The sequence below is a fragment of the Macaca thibetana genome, chromosome 20 (genome assembly GCF_024542745.1).
Source record: "Macaca thibetana thibetana isolate TM-01 chromosome 20, ASM2454274v1, whole genome shotgun sequence".
Taxonomy (NCBI): Eukaryota; Metazoa; Chordata; class Mammalia; order Primates; family Cercopithecidae; genus Macaca; species Macaca thibetana.
This window is the reverse complement of record NC_065597.1, coordinates 72881179-72898139: the sequence shown is the minus strand read 5'-3', so window position 1 is coordinate 72898139 and position 16961 is coordinate 72881179. Positions and strand designations below refer to the sequence as shown.

Sequence of the window (16961 nt, the reverse complement as noted above, 5' to 3'; positions counted from 1 at the left end):
GTCCTGGCTAACATGGTGAAACCCCGTCTCTAACTAAAAAACTACAAAACCAAAATTAACTGGCCATGGTGGCAGGCGCCTGTAGTCCCAGCTACTCGGGAGGCTGAGGCAGGAGAATGGCGTGAACCCAGGAGGCGGAGCTTGCAGTGAGCCGAGATCGCACAACTGCGCTCCAGCCTGGGTGACAGAGCAAGACTCCATCTCAAAGAAAAAAAAAAAAAAAAGCCACAGGCTACAGATCAATACGTCCCTGATGAATATTGATGTAAGCTGGGCGAAGTGACTCATGCCTGTAATTCTACCTGTTTGGGAGGCTGAGGCGGGAAGATGAGTTGAGCCCTTGAGGAGTTTGAAATGAGCCAGGGCAATACAGCAAGACTCCTTGTCTAAAAAAAATTTTAAAAATAGCCAGATACAGTGGCATGTGGCTGTGATCCCAACTGCTCAGGAGGGTAAGGAAGAAGGACTGCTTGAGCCCAGTAGTTCCAGGCTACAGAGATCACGCCACTGCAGTCCTGCCGGGGTGACAGAGACAGACCCTGTCTCTTAAAAAAAAAAAAAGTTAAAATATTGATGCAAAAATCCTCAACAAAATACTAGCAAACCAAATTCAATGGCACATTAAAAATATTTTATACCATATCCAAGTGGGATTTATCCTTAGGATATAAGAATGAGTGAACATATGAAAATCAAGAAATGTTAATGAAATATTCCATTATTAACAGAACAAAGGACAAAAATCACATGATCATCTCAACTGATGCAGAAAAAGCATCTGACAAGATTCAACACCCTTTCATGATAAACAAACTAGGAATAGAAAGAAACTAAGCCAGGCATGGTGGTTCACACCTATAATCCCAGCACTTTGAGAGGTGCAGGCAGGCCAATCACTTGAGCCCAATAGTTCTAAACCAGCCTGGGGAACATGGCAAAACCCTGTCTCCACAAAAAATACAAAAATTAGCTGGCCATGGTGGCACATGCCTGTAGTCCTAGCTACTTGAGAGGCTGAGGCAGGAGACTCACTGGAGCCTGGGAGACAGAGGCTGCAGTGAGCTGTGATAATGCCATTGCACTCTAGGCTGGGCAACAAATCAAGACCTCGTCAAAAAAAGACAGGAAGGAAGGAAGGAAGGACCTTAATACAGTAAAGCCCACAGCTAAAATCATACTCAATGATGAAAAGCTGAAAGCTTTTCTTCTAAGATCAGGAACAAGGCAAGGATGCGCGGTTTTACCACTGTCATGCAACACTGTACTGAAACTTCTAGCCAGATTAAAAAAAAAAAAAAAAAGGACGTGCAAATCAGAAAGGAAAAAGTAAAATATTTCCATTTGCAGATGACATCTTGTTTGTAGCAGTCTCTGAAGATTTCACACAAAAAAACTATTAGAACTAATAAATTCAGCAGTTGCAGGATACAAAATTAACACTCAGAAATCAGCTGTGTTTCTATATGCCAACAATGAACAATCCAAAAATGAAATTAAGAAAACAGTCCCAGCCGGGCACAGTGGCTTATGACTGTAATCATAAGTTTATGATTCAAGCAGAGAACTGCTTGAACCCGGGAGGCGGAGGCTGCAGTGAGTTGAGATCGTACCACTGCACTCCAGCCTGGTGACAGAGTGAAAGCCTCTCTCTCTCTTTTTTTTTTTGAGACAGAGTCTCACCGTGTCGCCTGGAGTGCAGTGGCATGATCTCGGCTCACTGCAACTTCCACCTTCTGGGTTCAAGCAATTCTTGTGCCTCAGCCTTCCGAGTAGCTGAGATTACAGGCACCTGCCATCACGCCCAGCTAATTTTTGTATTTTTAGTAGAGACAGGGTTTCACCATGTTGCCAGGCTGGTCTCAAACTCCTGACCTCAAATGATTCACCCATCTCAGCCTCCCAAAATGCGGGGATTACAGGCGTGAGCCACCATGCTTGGCCAAGACCGTGTCTCTTTAAAAAAAAAAAGAAAGAAAAATAAAAAAGTACAACTATGGCAGGGCTGCAAAGGAGGCAGGAGGTGGCAGAGCAGAAGGCTGAGGGACAAGAGGAGTTGACTATGCAGAGAGGGATTTGAGAGACTTCTGGGCAGCGAGCACTGTGTGTGAGCCCAAGAGAGAACTACAGGGCCCTGGACCATCCAGGCCCTGGTCCTCCACGGGACTTGAGAGAAGGCGAGGCCCTGTCTCCTGACCCTCCCATCTTTTTTTTTTTTTTTTTTTTTTTTTTTGAGACGGAGTCTCGCTCTGTCGCCCAGGCTGGAGTGCAGTGGCCAAATCTCAGCTCACTGCAAGCTCCACCTCCCAGGTTTACGTCATTCTCCTGCCTCAGCCTCCCAAGTAGCTGGGACTACAGGCGCTGCCACCTCGCCCGGCTAGTTTTTTGTATTTTTTTAAGTAGAGACGGGGTTTCACCGTGTTAGCCAGGATGGTCTCGATCTCCTGACCTCGTGATCCGCCCGTCTGGGCCTCCCAAAGTGCTGGGATTATAGGCTTGAGCCACCGCGCCCGACCAGACCCTTGCATCTTGCTCTGTCCTGGCCACCCCAGACCAGAGTGCACCGGTCCCCAAGGTCAAGTCTCCCCCTGCCTCTGGTCAAATAAGGAGTGCCACCAGCTTTGAACCAGTCCCTTTCCACCTCCAGCCACTCCAGACCCCAGATCTGGAAGGGGGCTGGCCATGCTGGGGTCTCTGGGTGGAGCTGTCTGGCTAGGCCTGGGGTCTGAGATGGGATTTCTGGACAGAACAATGGAGCTCAGAAGCTCCAGCAAGGTGTGCTCTGCAGGGAGCCCAGGTCAGGTTTGGAGAGAAGCTGCCTGGAATCCTGCAGAGCTTCCCCACCTGACCGCAGCCCCTCCCAGCACCCACCCGCACCACTGCTCTCCTCCAGCCCCCAGTTCTAGCACCTTGGCCCAAGGCAGGCTTCCTTTCAGAAACCCAGCGGCCCTTTCCTGCCACCTCCAAAGCTCTGCTCAAAGGATCTTTGTTTGAGGCTCGTCCGGTAAAGCCACAGCCCCGCCTTGGCCCTGTTAATTACTCCTTGGCTGAGCCTGGCTCTCTCCTGGCCCTTTAAGCCCCGAGGCCCTCCCCCAACTCGTCAGGAGAGGGCACCAGGCTGTGAGGGTGAGAGCAAGCCAGGGGCTGCGGGGGCAGGCAGGTGCAGCCAGCAGGTGAGGATGAGGGAGGAGGTGAGGACGAGTGGGGGTGAGGATGGGGGAGGAGGTGAAGATGAGGGAGGGGTGAGGACGAGTGGGGGTGAGGATGGGGGAGGTGGTGAGGATGAGGGAGAGGTGAAGATGAGGGAGGGGAGTGAGGAGTGGGTGAGGATGGGGGAGGGGAGTGAGGAGGAGGGGGTGAGGATGAGGAAGTGGGTGAGGATGAGGGAGGGGGGGGTGAGGATGGAGGAGGGGGTGAGAATGGGGGATGAGGATGAGGGAGGGGGTGAGGATGGGGGTAAGGATGAGGGAGGGGGTGAGGATAAGGGAGGAGGGTGAGGATGAGGGAGGGGGATGAGGATGGGGGAGGGGGGTGAGGGAGGGAGTGAGGATGACTGAGGGGGGTTAGGCTCCAGGGCTTCTGTTGAGGCCAAGGATGCCCAAATATCTAGGTGGTGGTGGTTGCATACCTGAGGCCTGGGCAGAAGGAAGAGTATACAGCCTGGGCCACCAGGATAAGTCCAGGACCCAGCAGGAGCTGAGGACAGACAGAAGGACCACAGAGGGTGTAAGGGGCTGGGGTGAGGATTGGTGCCCCTGGGCCAGGACGCTCCTCTCTTCTCCCTGCTGGCTCCAGACCAGAGTCCAAGCCCTGGGCAGTGCCACCTTTACTCAGCCCAGCCCTGAAGACAGAATGAGAGGGGCTTCCTATCTCCAGATCCTGCTCCTTCTGGTGCTGGGTGAGTGGGGACACGGACTGGGGGGTAAGGGCCGCAGACACCTTGGCTCCCAGTTCTCCCATCTCACTGCTCCCTGGGCCGGGCTCCCTGGAGCATTCTTGGGCTTTCTAATCTTGATTCCAAGGGCTCAATCCTCTCTGCCACTGACCTTGACCTCACCACACCACGATGTGCTTGTCGGTGTCATGCTCATACTCCCTTCCCCCCTGCACCTTCACAGTGCTCTGGGAAGGGTTAAATAAGATAATAGACGGCATGAAAGCCTGGCACAAGGTCAGGGCAACATGATGTTTCACCCTCCTTCCTCATCTCTGGCCTCCCCTCCAACCCCGTTATTTGACACCAAATCTATAATCTGGTCCCTTCCCTGCTTCCTCCTCCAGGAGCTGCTGGGACTCAGGGAAGGAAGTCTGCAAGTGAGAAAGCCTCGAAGTCCACCCGAGTCAGCCCCATCCTGGACCTCGGCCCCATGTCTCCCCTCACACACCAGCCTCCCAGGCCCCAGGTCCTCAGCCAACCCTCACCGCCCCTGCTCCTTTTGTAGCCTGCGGGCAGCCCCGCGTGTCCAGTGGGATCTTAGGGGGCCGGGATGCACGGGACGGAGAGTGGCCATGGCAGGCGAGCATCCAGCATCGTGGGGCACACGTGTGCGGGAGGTCGCTCATCGCCCCCCAGTGGGTGCTGACAGCAGCGCACTGCTTCCCCAGGTCAGCGCTCACCGAGGGCCCAGGCGGGGTGTGCAAGGAAGGCAAGGCCCGCGGAGGACCGGGCGTGGCCTGGCAGAGGCGTTGGGGTCGAGGCGGGCTGGAGGGGGTCGAGGACCAGGTGCTGGAAGTAGCCTCCCGCTCCTGTCTTACAGGAGGGCACTGCCAGTTGAGTACCGCGTGCGCCTGGGGGCGCTGCACCTGGGCCCCACCTCGCCCTGCACGCTCTCAGTGCCCTTGCGACGGGTGCTGCTGCTCCCGGACTACTCCGAGGACGGGGCCCGCGGTGACCTGGCACTGCTGCAGCTGTGTCGCTCGGTGCCCCTGAGCGCTCGCGTCCAGCCCGTCTGCCTGCCCGTGCAGGCGACCGCCCGCCGCCCGGCACACCATGCTAGGTCACTGGCTGCGGCAGCCTCCGCCCAGGAGGTAAGGCAGGAGGGCGGGGCTCCGAGGCATCGGGGAGCCCCTATCTCCTCCTCCAACTGACCGGAAATCCCAGTCCCTCACTGCCCCAATCCAGGACCCAGCGCGGCTTCTCGGGAACCAAATCTCCTCTCTCAGAACTCAGCTTCTCCCACTGACCCCGGCTCCACGCCTGCCTTTCAGAGGTTCCTCCTCTTCCCCCAGTGCCCCTCCCAGAGTGGCGGCCGCTACAGGGAGTAAGGGTGCCGCTGCTGGACTCGCCCACCTGCGACCGCCTCTACCACGTGGGCGCGGAGGTGCCCCTGGCAAAGCCCATTGTGCTGCCTGGGAGCCTGTGTGCCGGCTACCCCCAGGGCCACAAGGACGCCTGCCAGGTGTGCACCCCACCTCCCCAGCCTCCGGAGTCCCATCCCTGTGCCTAGCACCCTGCCTCCCTAAACTCCAGGACCCAGGACATACCAACGAAGGCTCAGGGTCCTGGCCCCCAACCCAGAGGCACCACCCCAGGGGTTTGGAACCCTGAGAACTGTTCTGAGGTCCTGGGAGGGCTGAGACCTAGGCTCCTCTTTCTCCTGCAGGGTGATTCTGGGGGACCCCTGACCTGCCTGCAGTCTGGGAGCTGGGTCCTGGTGGGCGTGGTGAGCTGGGGCAAGGGTTGTGCCCTGCCCAACCGTCCAGGTGTCTACACCAACGTGGCCACATATAGCCCCTGGATTCAGGCTCACGTAAGCTTCTTTTTTTTTTTTTTTTTTTTTTTTTTTTTTTTTGAGACGGAATCTCGCTGTGTCGCCCAGGCTGGAGTGCAGTGGCCGGATCTCAGCTCACTGCAAGCTCTGCCTCCCGGGTTTTTACGCCATTCTCCTGCCTCAGCCTCCCAAGTAGCCGGGACTACAGGCGCCCACCACCTCGCCCGGCTAGTTTTTTGTATTTTTTTTAGTAGAGACGGGGTTTCACCGTGTTAGCCAGGATGGTCTCGAACTCCTGACCTCGTGATCCGCCCGTCTCGGCCTCCCAAAGTGCTGGGATTACAGGCTTGAGCCACCGCGCCCGGCCAGGCTCACGTAAGCTTCTAATGCTAGCCAGTGAGGCTGACCTGGGACCAGCTGCTGGGGTCCCTCAGTCTCCTGGTTCATCCGGGGACCTGCCCATACCCCACATCTCTTCTGCCTTGAGGCCAAGATGCCTAATAAAGCTAAAGGCCACCCCCAACCCCCACCTCCTGCCTCCTCTCCTCTTTGGGGCTCACCAGATCTGACTCCACCAACCCTCATCCAGGGATCTGCCATGAGTCCCAGGGGGTGACACTCCCCCCTCCCTTCCTGGCTTGTATTTACTTTTCTCGGCCCTGGTCAGGGATGGGTGCAAGGCACGCAGCGGTGGGCAGACCAGCTGCTGCCCATCTGGCCTGTGTGCCCATCTTTTTCTGGAGAAAGTCAGATTCACAGCATGACAGAGATTTCACACCAGGGAGATCCTCCATAGCTGGCTTTGAGGACACGGGGACCACAGCCCATGAGCAGCCTCTAGGAGCAGAGAGCAGCCACTGCTGACAGCCGGCAGGGAATCGGAACCCTCAGACCCACAGCCGCAAGGCACTGGATTCTGGCAGCACCCTGAAGGAGCTGGGAAGTAAGTTCTTCACCAGCCTCCAGATAAGAGCCCCGCCGGCCAATCCCTTCATTTCAACCTAAAAAGACCCTAAGCAGAGAACCTAGCTGAGCCACCCGGACTCCTGACCTACAAAGCTGTGACTTAATAAATGTGTGTTTTAAGCTGCTCCATTGGTGCTGACATTTATACAGCAATAAAAACTAATACAGATTTTGCTCCACTGTGATGGAGGTGTCCCAGCGGGAAAGGTGGGCTGGCCAGCGTGGCCACCTCCCCATGTACTCCAAGAGGCTGGGCACTTGGCATCAGATGCTCAGCCGAGGAAGGGTCAGGAGCCCTGGGGCAGGCCCAGATTCTGTTCTCATTGTTTCTGGCCACCATTCACTCCCAGAGTGAGCCTGGGGCCCAGGTCACCCTACTGACACCTGCATCTGGACGCCAACAGCCTTGCCCACCCTTGGTCCCCTTCCAGCCTGGTACCTGGCATCCTGTCCCCTCTCTGCCATGTCCTTGTCTCCAGAGCCAGGACCACCCATTTCAATATATAGAGGTCAGTTTCCACAGCTGAAGAAGGAAAAGAAACAAAACCTGGAAAACTCAAAACCTACTCTGGAGCTGACAGCGGCTGTCGGCAGAAGAGAAGGGAAGACAAGGGAAGGTAAACTTCCAAGGCGCAGCCCCTTTAGGTCCAGGCACAGGCCTGAGCCATTGCTTCCCTCTCCTTTTCTCCTGGGGAGCCGGGGAAGTGGGCTGTACTAGATGGTCACGGGTAGGCCAGGCCAAGTGGGGCAGGAAGGGTGCTCAAGGCTGCTCTGTCCCCCAGGTGGAGAACACACCACACTGCAGTACATATTGGCCACCGTTGGTGGGGTCATCAGGGACCAGGTGCCCAGGACGTCAGGGCATGGCTGTGGCAGGCCAGCCTGCAGGCCCAGCTAAGGAGGCAGAAGGGAGTGGAGCTGGGCAGGGAAGGGAGGATCATTAATGAGAAAAAATCACGGCCCCTCGTCAAGCCCTCACCAGACATCATGCAGAGGGAGGGCTTTATTCCATCAGCTCATTGAATCCCACAGGAGGCTCTGTGAGGTGGCTTGTCCCCATTTGTCAGATGAGAAAAACAAGTCCCAAAAATCACACTGCCGGCAAGGTTGGTAGACTGGGACTGCAGCCCAGGCGGTCTGATTCTGGGAAAAGCAGAGGTCCTCCACTCTCTCCACTCCCTCCTACCCCAACAGGGCAGCCTCCCCACACCCCTCCTTCCGGCCTGCTCCTGGCACAACAGCCTGTGGTGCCAGACGGGCGGCAGCTCTTGTCAGCCCCGTGCCACTGACGCCACAGGATGGGGCCCGTGTCCCCCTCTGTAATCTGAACTGATAACACCTGCTCTCCCATGGCTGTTAGCGGTCCAGATGTCGGCCAAGGCGGTCACTGTTATGCCTGCTGAGTGTGTGCACTGTGCCAGGTATGTACATGCTCTCAGCAGACCTGAAAGCCCTCGAAGGAGACACTCATCTCACAGAAGGGAAACAGGTCCAGACAGGTTAGGTAACATGGCCATGGGCCCACAGCTGGTAAGTAGTGGAGCCACATTTGAACTCAAATCCCACACTAACAGTTATGTTATATCCCTTTTGGGGACAAAAGTACCTATAAAACACTCTACAAATAAAGCACATTGCTAACTAGTGGTCATGAATAACTACTACGTATTAACACAAAAACAAGGAAAGTAGGCCAGGCACAGTGGTTCATGCTTGTAATCCCAGTGTTTTGGTAGATCAAGGCAGGATGATTGCTTGAGGCCAGAAAATCGAGACCAGCCTGGGCAATACAGTGAAACCCCCAACTCTACAAAAAATTAAATTAGCCAGGCATGGTTAATGTTACTCCTCAGTTACTCGGGAGGGTGAGGTGGGATCGCCTGAACCCAGGATTTCAAGGCTGCTGTAACCATCACGCCACTGCACTCCAGCCTGGGCTACAGAGTAAGATTCGTGTGTAGGGAAAATCTCTCTCAAATCATGTTTTTCCTCTATTCCTGTTGCCAGAAAAGAAGGTCCTGATCCAGACCCCAAGAGAGGGTTCCAAGAGAGGGTTCTTGGATCTCACGCGGGAAGGAATTCAAGGTGAGCCACAGAGCACAGTGAGAGAAGCAAGTAGATTAGAAAGGACTCCATCACAGAGCAGGCGTGCTCAGAGAGCAGGGGGAAGAACTCACCATCTTTGGTTAGTGTCTCTGCTTATAAGAAACTACAGGCCAGGCACGGTGGCTCACGCCTGTAATCCCAACACTTTGGGAAGCCGAGGAGGAGGGGATCACCTGAGGTCAGGAGTTCGAGACCAGCCTGACTAACATGGTAAAATCCCGTTTCTACTAAAAATATAAAAATTAGCCAGGTGTGGTGGCACACACCTGTAATTCCAGCTACTCAGGAGGCTTGAGGCAGGAGAATCACTTGAACTCGAGAGGTGGAGGTTGCAGTGAGCCGAGATCACGCCACTGCACTCCAGCCTGGGCAACAGAGTGAGACTTTGTCTCAAAAACAAAAACAAAAACAAAAAAGAGAGAGAGAGAAACTACAAGCAGTGGTAAATAAACCTGGAATGTGCAGATGTACTCACTGAAGGTCGGGGCTTTTGGTGCCATCGGTGACTGTGCATCCTCTGCCTTAGCCTGCTTACTGACGCTATCTTAGCAGAGCGGGTTGCATTCTCAGGACATGTGCACATTCTAGGGCCTTGTGGGAGATGTCCTGTACGGCCATAAACATTTCGTAATCATAATTGGCGGCCAGCTTAAGAGGTGATCATTTTAGGCCGGATGTGGTGGTTCCCGCCTGTAGTCCCAGCACTTTGGGAGGCTGAGGCATGAGGATTGCTTGAGCTCAGTTTGACACCAGACTGGGCAACATGGCAAAACCCCATCTCTACAAAAACTGCAAAAATTAGCCGGATGTGGTGGTGCATGCCTGTAGTCCCAGCTACTCCAGGGGCTGAGGTGTGAGGATTATTTCAGCCAATATCAGGTTACTGCACTCCAGTCTGGGTGACAGAGGGAGACCCTGTCTCAAAAACAAAAAGAATGTGGCTATTTTCAGACAGCAGGAGCCTTATAGATGCCTTGTGAGTGCTTAGCTACACATTTTAAGATGGATCACTCTAGTTGTTTTATTAAACTAGAGCCCTGGTAAGCAGAGGTCCCCAACACTCTCATACCAAAACCACAATTATCAACACAGAAGACTCCTGTGACAAACAGTTGTGGGGTTCCCCCCACACACACTAAGCACTGGACACCAGCAGGGTGTCCTCAATTCAATTCCAACACTATCTGCCCAGCGCCAGCCTCAGGTCCCACAGGTTGGGGCTCACAGGACTGCCTCCCCATTCCCCAGCTGCAAGTTTGGGCTCCGGAACTTTCAACCGACTGGCTTCAGGTTGGCGTTCCCATGACTCTCCTCTTTGGGTTCAATTAATTTGTTAGAGCGACTCAGAGAACTCAGGGAAAAACATTCACTGGTTTATCATAAAGAATGTTACAAAGCATCGAGATGAAGCAAAGTGCAGGTTGAGGTGCTGGGGAGGGGCCCGGAGCTCCCATTCATCCCTGTGGTGTCACCCTCTGGGGACCACACGAGTTGAGCTATGGAGAAACGCTCCAAACTCTGTCCTGTAGGGTTTTGTCAGCATTCCTTTCCCAGGGAATAGGGCGGGGCCCTCTCTGGGGAGAGTCTTAAGACTCCCAATCAGAAAGACCCAGGGAAGATTCGAGTCCTGCTTTGGGGCACGTGAAAGAGGACAGATTGTTTCCCTGGTCTAACACACCTGAAAGACACAAGGGCCTTCCCCATCATAACACAACACCCTGTCTGCAGTGGGGAGTGAAGGAGATAGAAGGCAGACGGACGCTGGGCATGGTGGCTCACGCCTGTAATCCCAGCATTTTGGGAGGCTGAGGCAGGAGGATCACAAGCTCAGGGGTTTGAGACTAGTCAACATGGTGAAACCCCGTCACTACAAAATATACAAAAAAATTAGCCGGGCATGGTGGTGCATGCCTGTAATCCCAGCTACTCAGGATGCTGAGGCAGGAGAATCCGGGAGGCGGGGACTGCAGTGAGCCACGATCACACCATTGCACTCCAGCCTGGATGACAGGGCAAGACTCCGTCTCAAAAACAAACAAAAGGTAGATGGGAGGGAGCAGAAGACAGGCTGCAAGGCGGATTCTCAGAGTGAAGTCTGTGAGGCGAAGAGGTGAAGGCCAGTTGAGGAAAGGGGCCTAGGACACTCCTGTGTGGAGCAGTAGGCGCAGCCAGCCAGCTCCTCTCCACCACTGGAGGCTCCCATTCCTTGTAAAGGCCCTTAAGGAAAGAGAACCTGGACTCCACAAGACCACACTTCCAAAAGTGGAGACCCCAGGCTAGGCCAGTGAGTGGCTCTGCTCCCGGAAAATCCCTCCTGACCCCATTCCCACCGCAGGAGGTATCACTGCACTGAATGACACGACGGCCTGCCATCTCTTCATGTAGTTAGCAGACAGGGAGGACAGCGTCGTGGGGTGTGCGGAGACCCCCTCTGGGGGCAAGGACTCATGCTGGGTCCAGGTGATCTCTGACAGCAGACAGACACCATTCACCGCGCCAGCTGGGGAACTGTGCCACTGCTCACTGAGGATCAGCGAATGAATGCAATTGTCGTTATACTTATGAGCTGATGCGCGGCGAGTACAGGCACACTCCCCAACGTCCTAAGGGCTCCACACTGTGTATCCCCACTTCACGGATGGGAACAACCAGGTGGAGGCCCTGGGCTTTGCCAGTAGGAGCTGGGGTTTGAACCTAGTGTTCTGCTCTCTGGAGGACAGGCACCATCCTTAAGAGGATGGTGACTCCAAGGCACCCCTGGTTTCTGGTGGACATCCTGAGCTGGGGCATCAGCTGTGACGGCCCCCACAGGTAAGGTGTCCACCCCTGGTCTCTGCCGATAAGGCCTGGATGGAGTAGGGATCCAGGCATCTCCCTGTGGAGATGGCCCCTCCTGTACCTACACCCTTTGACTTCTGGGTGGGCTGCTGCGCTACCTGAGAACTTCCTGGCCCCCACTGTCCACACCCTTCCTTCACTCTCCCTCCACAGAGGTACAGGATTTAAAGTTGCCAGTTCTATGTACATAAAGACACTGGGATTAACTGGAGACAGCATCTCACTCTGTGGCCAGGCTGGTGTGCAGTGGCGCGATCTCAGCTCACTGCAACCTGCGCCTCCGGGTTCAAGCAACCCTCCTGCCTCAGCCTCCCGAGTAGCTGGGACCACAGGCGTGCGCCACCATACCCACCTAATTGTGTTTGTATTTTAGTGCAGATGGGGTTTCACTTTGTTGGCCAAGCTGGTCTTGAACTTCTGGGCTCAAGTGATCCACCTCCTTCAGCTTCCCAAAGTGCTGGGATTACAGGCGTGAGCCACCACGCCCAGCCAGACACTGGGACTAAGAAATACATCTTTTTTTTTTTTTTTTTTTTTTTGAGACGGAGTCTCGCTCCATCGCCCAGGCTGGAGTGCAGTGGCCGGATCTCAGCTCACTGCAAGCTCCGCCTCTCGGGTTCACGCCATTCTCCTGCCTCAGCCTCCCGAGTAGCTGGGACTGCAGGCGCCCGCCATCACGCCCGGCTAATTTTTTGTATTTTTAGTAGAGACGGGGTTTCACCGTGTTAGCCAGGATGGTCTCCATCTCCTGACCTCGTGATCCACCCGCCTCGGCCTCCCAAAGAGCTGGATTACAGGCTTGAGCCACTGCGCCCGGCCAAAATAAATCTTTTTAGCCTGGCCAAGAGCTCTTCCCAACAATTACCTGTCCAATGCCTCACGACACAAGTCATGGAGCAAGACAGGTTCTGCAGGGACTGGGATGCTGAGGACCCTGGGAGCAGGGGTAGGGGCTGCAGTGAAGTAAGTCACAGGAGGGAAGGGACACAAGTCAAAAGTAACAATAACTAGAATTACAGCTTAGAAAACACAAATGCAGCTCTAAGACTTGCCGAGATTCTACGCAGCGGCACCCCCCACGTTACGCCCACTCTCAACAGCCGTCAAAGCGCAGCTCGGACTGCAGGGCGGTTTGGCGTCCAGGGTCACTCTCTGGCTCCTCTCTCGAACGCCGCCTCCGACACCCGCCCAGCACGACCCAGCCTGGGGTGTCTCTCTGCAAGGGAGAGGTCAAGTGGGGGACCCTCGGTCTCATGTAAATGCAACTTGGGGCGATGCAGGATAGTGTCCAGCATTCAGGAAAGGGGGCCTTGGTGGAAAGAGCGGCCAGCCAGGAAAATCAAGTCTCTAGGCCTTTTCAGAGCCAAAATGCAGCCAAGCGGGAAGGCGGACAGGCGCCCAGGACCCCTGGGGCAAGGAGCTGCCCCTTCCCTCCTCCTGGGGAAAGCAGTAGCCAACCGCTCCCGTGCCTCCTAGCCCAAGGAGTTCGCCCGGGCCACCCCTAAGCCCAACAGCAGCCCCCAGGGCTCCTCACAGGTCATAAGCCCCTCTGAGCCGCGACAGTCCTCGCATCCAGGTCGGGGCAGGGAGCGGGGGCGACTGTCCCCAACACGGCGGCCAGAAAGCCCAAAATGCGGAGCCTGCCCAAGATGGCGGTCACGACTATCCCGCGACAACGCGGCCCCGGGCTCGCTGTGCCCGAGCCTGGAGCCTGCCGAACCGCACTAACACGGGGACCTCGCCTCTGCCACTCCCGAGAGGGCGCCACCGCCTCCGACGGCCATCCCTGGGGTGGAGATGGCGTCCGCACGCCCGTCGGCACCGCCCGCTTCCAGATCACTTAAAATGGCGGCGGCTGCGGGGTGACACGGGGCGGGGCAGCGCCGGGGAAGGCGGGGCGGCGCGGGGCATGCCGGGCCACGCGCGGGCTGCCGGGAACGGGGCGGAGCGCGGCCGCGCCGGCGCGTCGAGGGGAGAGGCAGCCGCCGCGATGGTGAGCGGGCGTGGGGGAGGGGCGGCCGGGCCGGGCCGGGGGCGGCGGGGGGCGGCTGGGCCGCGCGGGGGGCCCGGGCCTCTTGCTCACGCCGGCCCGCCGCCCCCAGGACGTGTTCCTTATGATCCGGCGCCACAAGACCACCATCTTCACGGACGCCAAGGAGTCCAGCACGGTGTTCGAGCTGAAGCGCATCGTCGAGGGCATCCTCAAGCGGCCTCCTGACGAGCAGCGGCTGTACAAGGTGGGTCCCGCGGGCGGGCCGAGGGGAGCGGGTACCCGGCGACGGGCACGGGGCTGACGCCCACGCTGTCTGCGATGTAAACAGTGGCGGCCGGCGACGCCTGCGGGCGCCCGAGCTGCGGGCTGGGACATCCGTTGTGCGGGTGAAGCGCGAGCTGCGCTCGCCGCGGGGATCTCTGGTCCAGGGGCGATGTTTAGACCTCGTGCTGGGCCCCGAGCGCCGAGGGCACCGTGGCATCCAACCCCTGCAACGGTATCGCCCGCGCCGTGCAGTTGACGAAATTGAGGTTCGGCTTGGTCTCTTAACCAGCCAAACGTCATTGGCAGCGCCAGGGTTCGAACCACGACCCCTTAATTCCCAGCTTTCTTCGCAGGCCCATCGGAATCACGCTGTCCCCCGGGACACTCCTTGGGGTGGAGGGTGGCGGACTCAGTTAATGCAAAGAAAGTCTGGTCCCACTCGTTCTTCACCAAGCAACCGTTGTTACCTCCCTACTTCCTGCTGATGTTCTAGAAGACCCCCTTTCCCCTTGCAAGCGAACTGAGATTATTCAGTTAGAATGGCTTGGGGTTTGGGGTCTGCATTGGGGAATCAGATGCATCAGCCTCCGGTTTACGTGTCCCAACATTGTGAGGTTGTCGCCTAAGTGCATTGATCAGATTCTAGAGCTGGAAACTGGGCAACTGACTTTTAGCTCCAGGCTCAAAGCCTCAGCTCTCATGGTCTCTAAAGGGCTTTCCTCACTGATAACTGCTGGCACTTAGCGAATATTAAATGGCCGTGCCTGTGCATGTCCCATGTGCCACATATGTACTTAGTGCTTTATGTTCCTTCCTAGCTCATCGAAACCCTCTGGTGGCCCTATGAATTGAAAGTCTGGTAATTCTAGTTTACAGATGAGGATACTTTGCATCAAAAGGCTCAACTACTAGCCAGCAGCGGTGGCATGGTCCTGTAGTCCCAGCTACTCTGAAGGGTGAGGCAGAATTGCTTGAGCCCAGGAGTTCCAAGCTTGAGGGTGCTATGATAGCGCTTATGTAGGGTCTGTGCCACTACACACCTGGGCAACATAGCGAGACCCTGTCTCTAAAATAAAAAAACGTTCGAATGACTTGTCCAAGGTGGCAGAGCTGGGATTGAAACCCAGGTCTGCCTATCTCCAGATTAGCTTGGCTCCTCAAATTAGATTTGCCTGGAGAATTTGGATAAAACCAGATTCTAAACCCTACCCTGGGAGGTTCTGACTTAGAAGTTCTTGGATATAACCCTGGAATCTGTGTATTTGACAAGCAGAGCGGTGGTCCTGGGCCACACTGAGGGAACTCTCTTCCTCCTCTGACTTCCTGTGTAGTTGCTGGTCAGAGGTCTTTGGGACTTGCCCCACATGGGGCCTCTCCCAAGATCCTGCTTCTCTCCTCAGGATGACCAACTCTTGGATGATGGCAAGACCCTGGGCGAGTGTGGCTTCACCAGTCAAACAGCACGGCCACAGGCCCCAGCCACAGTGGGGCTGGCCTTCCGGGCAGGTGAGAGGGGACTGGGCTGGGTGGCAGCCAAGCAGGTTGGGGACACCGTTCCAAAGAGGGTCATCAGGAAACCTGGAGTTGAAACCTTCAGGGCAGTGTCTTCCTCATCCCTAAAGAGCTGGCAATATCCTTTCACAATGTGTGTGTTTCCTCTTTTTTTTTTTTTTTTTTTTGAGACGGAGTCTCGCTCTGTCGCCGGGGCTGGAGCGCAGTGGCCGGATCTCAGCTCACTGCAAGCTCCGCCTCCCGGGTTTACGCCATTCTCCTGCCTCAGCCTCCTGTGTAGCTGGGACTACAGGCGCCCGCCACCTCGCCCGGCTAGTTTTTTGTATTTTTTTAGTAGAGACGGGGTTTCACCGTGTTCGCCAGGATGGTCTCGATCTCCTGTCCTCGTGATCCGCCCGTCTCGGCCTCCCAAAGTGCTGGGATTACAGGCTTGAGCCACCGCGCCCGGCCTTTTTTTTTTTTTTTAAAGAAGCAACCAAATGAGTTGCTTATAGAAACCGAAGCTTATTTCCCGAAGCTAGCTCACATTTACAGGCGCTGAGTGCCTGGCTCTGTGCTCTGTGTGTTACTCTGTGTGTGGCTTCCACTGCCCTGTCTCATCCTCTCAGTAGCCCCGGGAGGTCCACATACCATCATCCCTGTTCTGCAGATGAGGACACCGGCTTACCGGCAGTCACACAGGGAGCCATGGTTAGGATGCTGGCTGCCGGGCCCTTGCTGGAGTCAAACATCATGCCAAGCTCTATGCTGTGTATCACTGAATCCCTCTGCATCTCTGTGTGGTTGAGATTTGGATTTTGCCTGTTTTCAGGTTCAGTGAAGTGAGCCCTGGGAGGTTAGGTCACCTGCTGGGACTGCCACGTCTAGGATTGAGATCCAGAGCCTGTGCTTCCATCAGCCATACCCCACCCCTGCCCAAGCTTTAGAAACCTGGGGATTAGGGAGTGGTTTACTACTCGCCAGGGTATCTTCTTCCATCCAAGAGAAAGGGAGGGGGGATTTTAAATGTTTTGTCTCTGGGAATTTGAACAGAGGTTATAGAGCTGTGTTTTCACAGCCGTGGACCCAGCAGCTGTGTGGATGGCTGAGAAAACTTTATTCAAGTTATAAAGAATTATTAATATTTTTCTGCCTGTAAGGAAACATAGCAGAGGCTGAAGAGGAAGAGTATAGTCCTAGCTCCACCTTTCCGTTCCATAAGTTCAGGCTAGGCCTCAGTCTCAGCATCTATATCCTCTAGCCAGCTACCTTGCCCTCCTGGCCCGCCTGGCCCCGGTTTTCCCTTCTCCTTAAACGGGTATGATGAGACTGGCTTCACAGCAAGGTGGTGTGAGTCCTCATACACCCCAGGTCTGGCCTGCTGCCAGTGCCCAAGAGATAGGAAGCTTCAGAGCCTTTCTGTGGGCTCTTTCTGCCAGATGGTGATGTTAAGAGTTAGGTGCAGGGCTGGCACAGACATACAGGTCGTGCCCTGTACATGGGTGCATTTTGTTGTTGTTGTTGTTTCTGAGACAGAGTCTCACTCTGTTGGCTAGGCTGGAGTGCAGTGGTGCCATCCCAGCCCACTGCAGCCC

General features: G+C 55.6%; 3 protein-coding genes across 36 annotated transcripts in view; 2 read left to right on the top strand and 1 right to left on the bottom strand.

Annotated features, from left to right (window-relative positions):
* The window catches only part of LOC126944677 (elongin-B), a 124922-nt gene that overhangs the window by 105827 nt on the left and 2134 nt on the right, over nucleotides 1-16961 (top strand). For 17 of the 34 annotated variants that reach the window (XM_050774417.1, XM_050774422.1, XM_050774450.1 and 14 more), the window contains 3 exons: nucleotides 13582-13611; nucleotides 13721-13855; nucleotides 15276-15381. In XM_050774417.1, the coding sequence (XP_050630374.1) occupies nucleotides 13582-13611; nucleotides 13721-13855; nucleotides 15276-15381 (271 nt within the window). Of the gene's footprint in view, nucleotides 1-3387; nucleotides 3394-3915; nucleotides 3921-7372; nucleotides 7377-13566; nucleotides 13612-13720; nucleotides 13856-15275; nucleotides 15382-16961 lie in introns of those variants that run through there. The other 17 variants (XM_050774430.1, XM_050774425.1, XM_050774427.1 and 14 more) reach the window with 8 other exon arrangements.
* Nucleotides 1-16961, bottom strand: part of ZG16B (zymogen granule protein 16B) — a 58494-nt gene that overhangs the window by 40945 nt on the left and 588 nt on the right. The window lies entirely within an intron of this gene.
* Nucleotides 3177-10086, top strand: PRSS33 (serine protease 33). The gene is given in 10 exon segments (XM_050775034.1): nucleotides 3177-3320; nucleotides 3793-3895; nucleotides 4440-4602; nucleotides 4755-4957; nucleotides 4960-5025; nucleotides 5227-5396; nucleotides 5601-5751; nucleotides 6583-6651; nucleotides 8035-8095; nucleotides 10029-10086. Coding segments are annotated over 10 exon segments (1188 nt in total).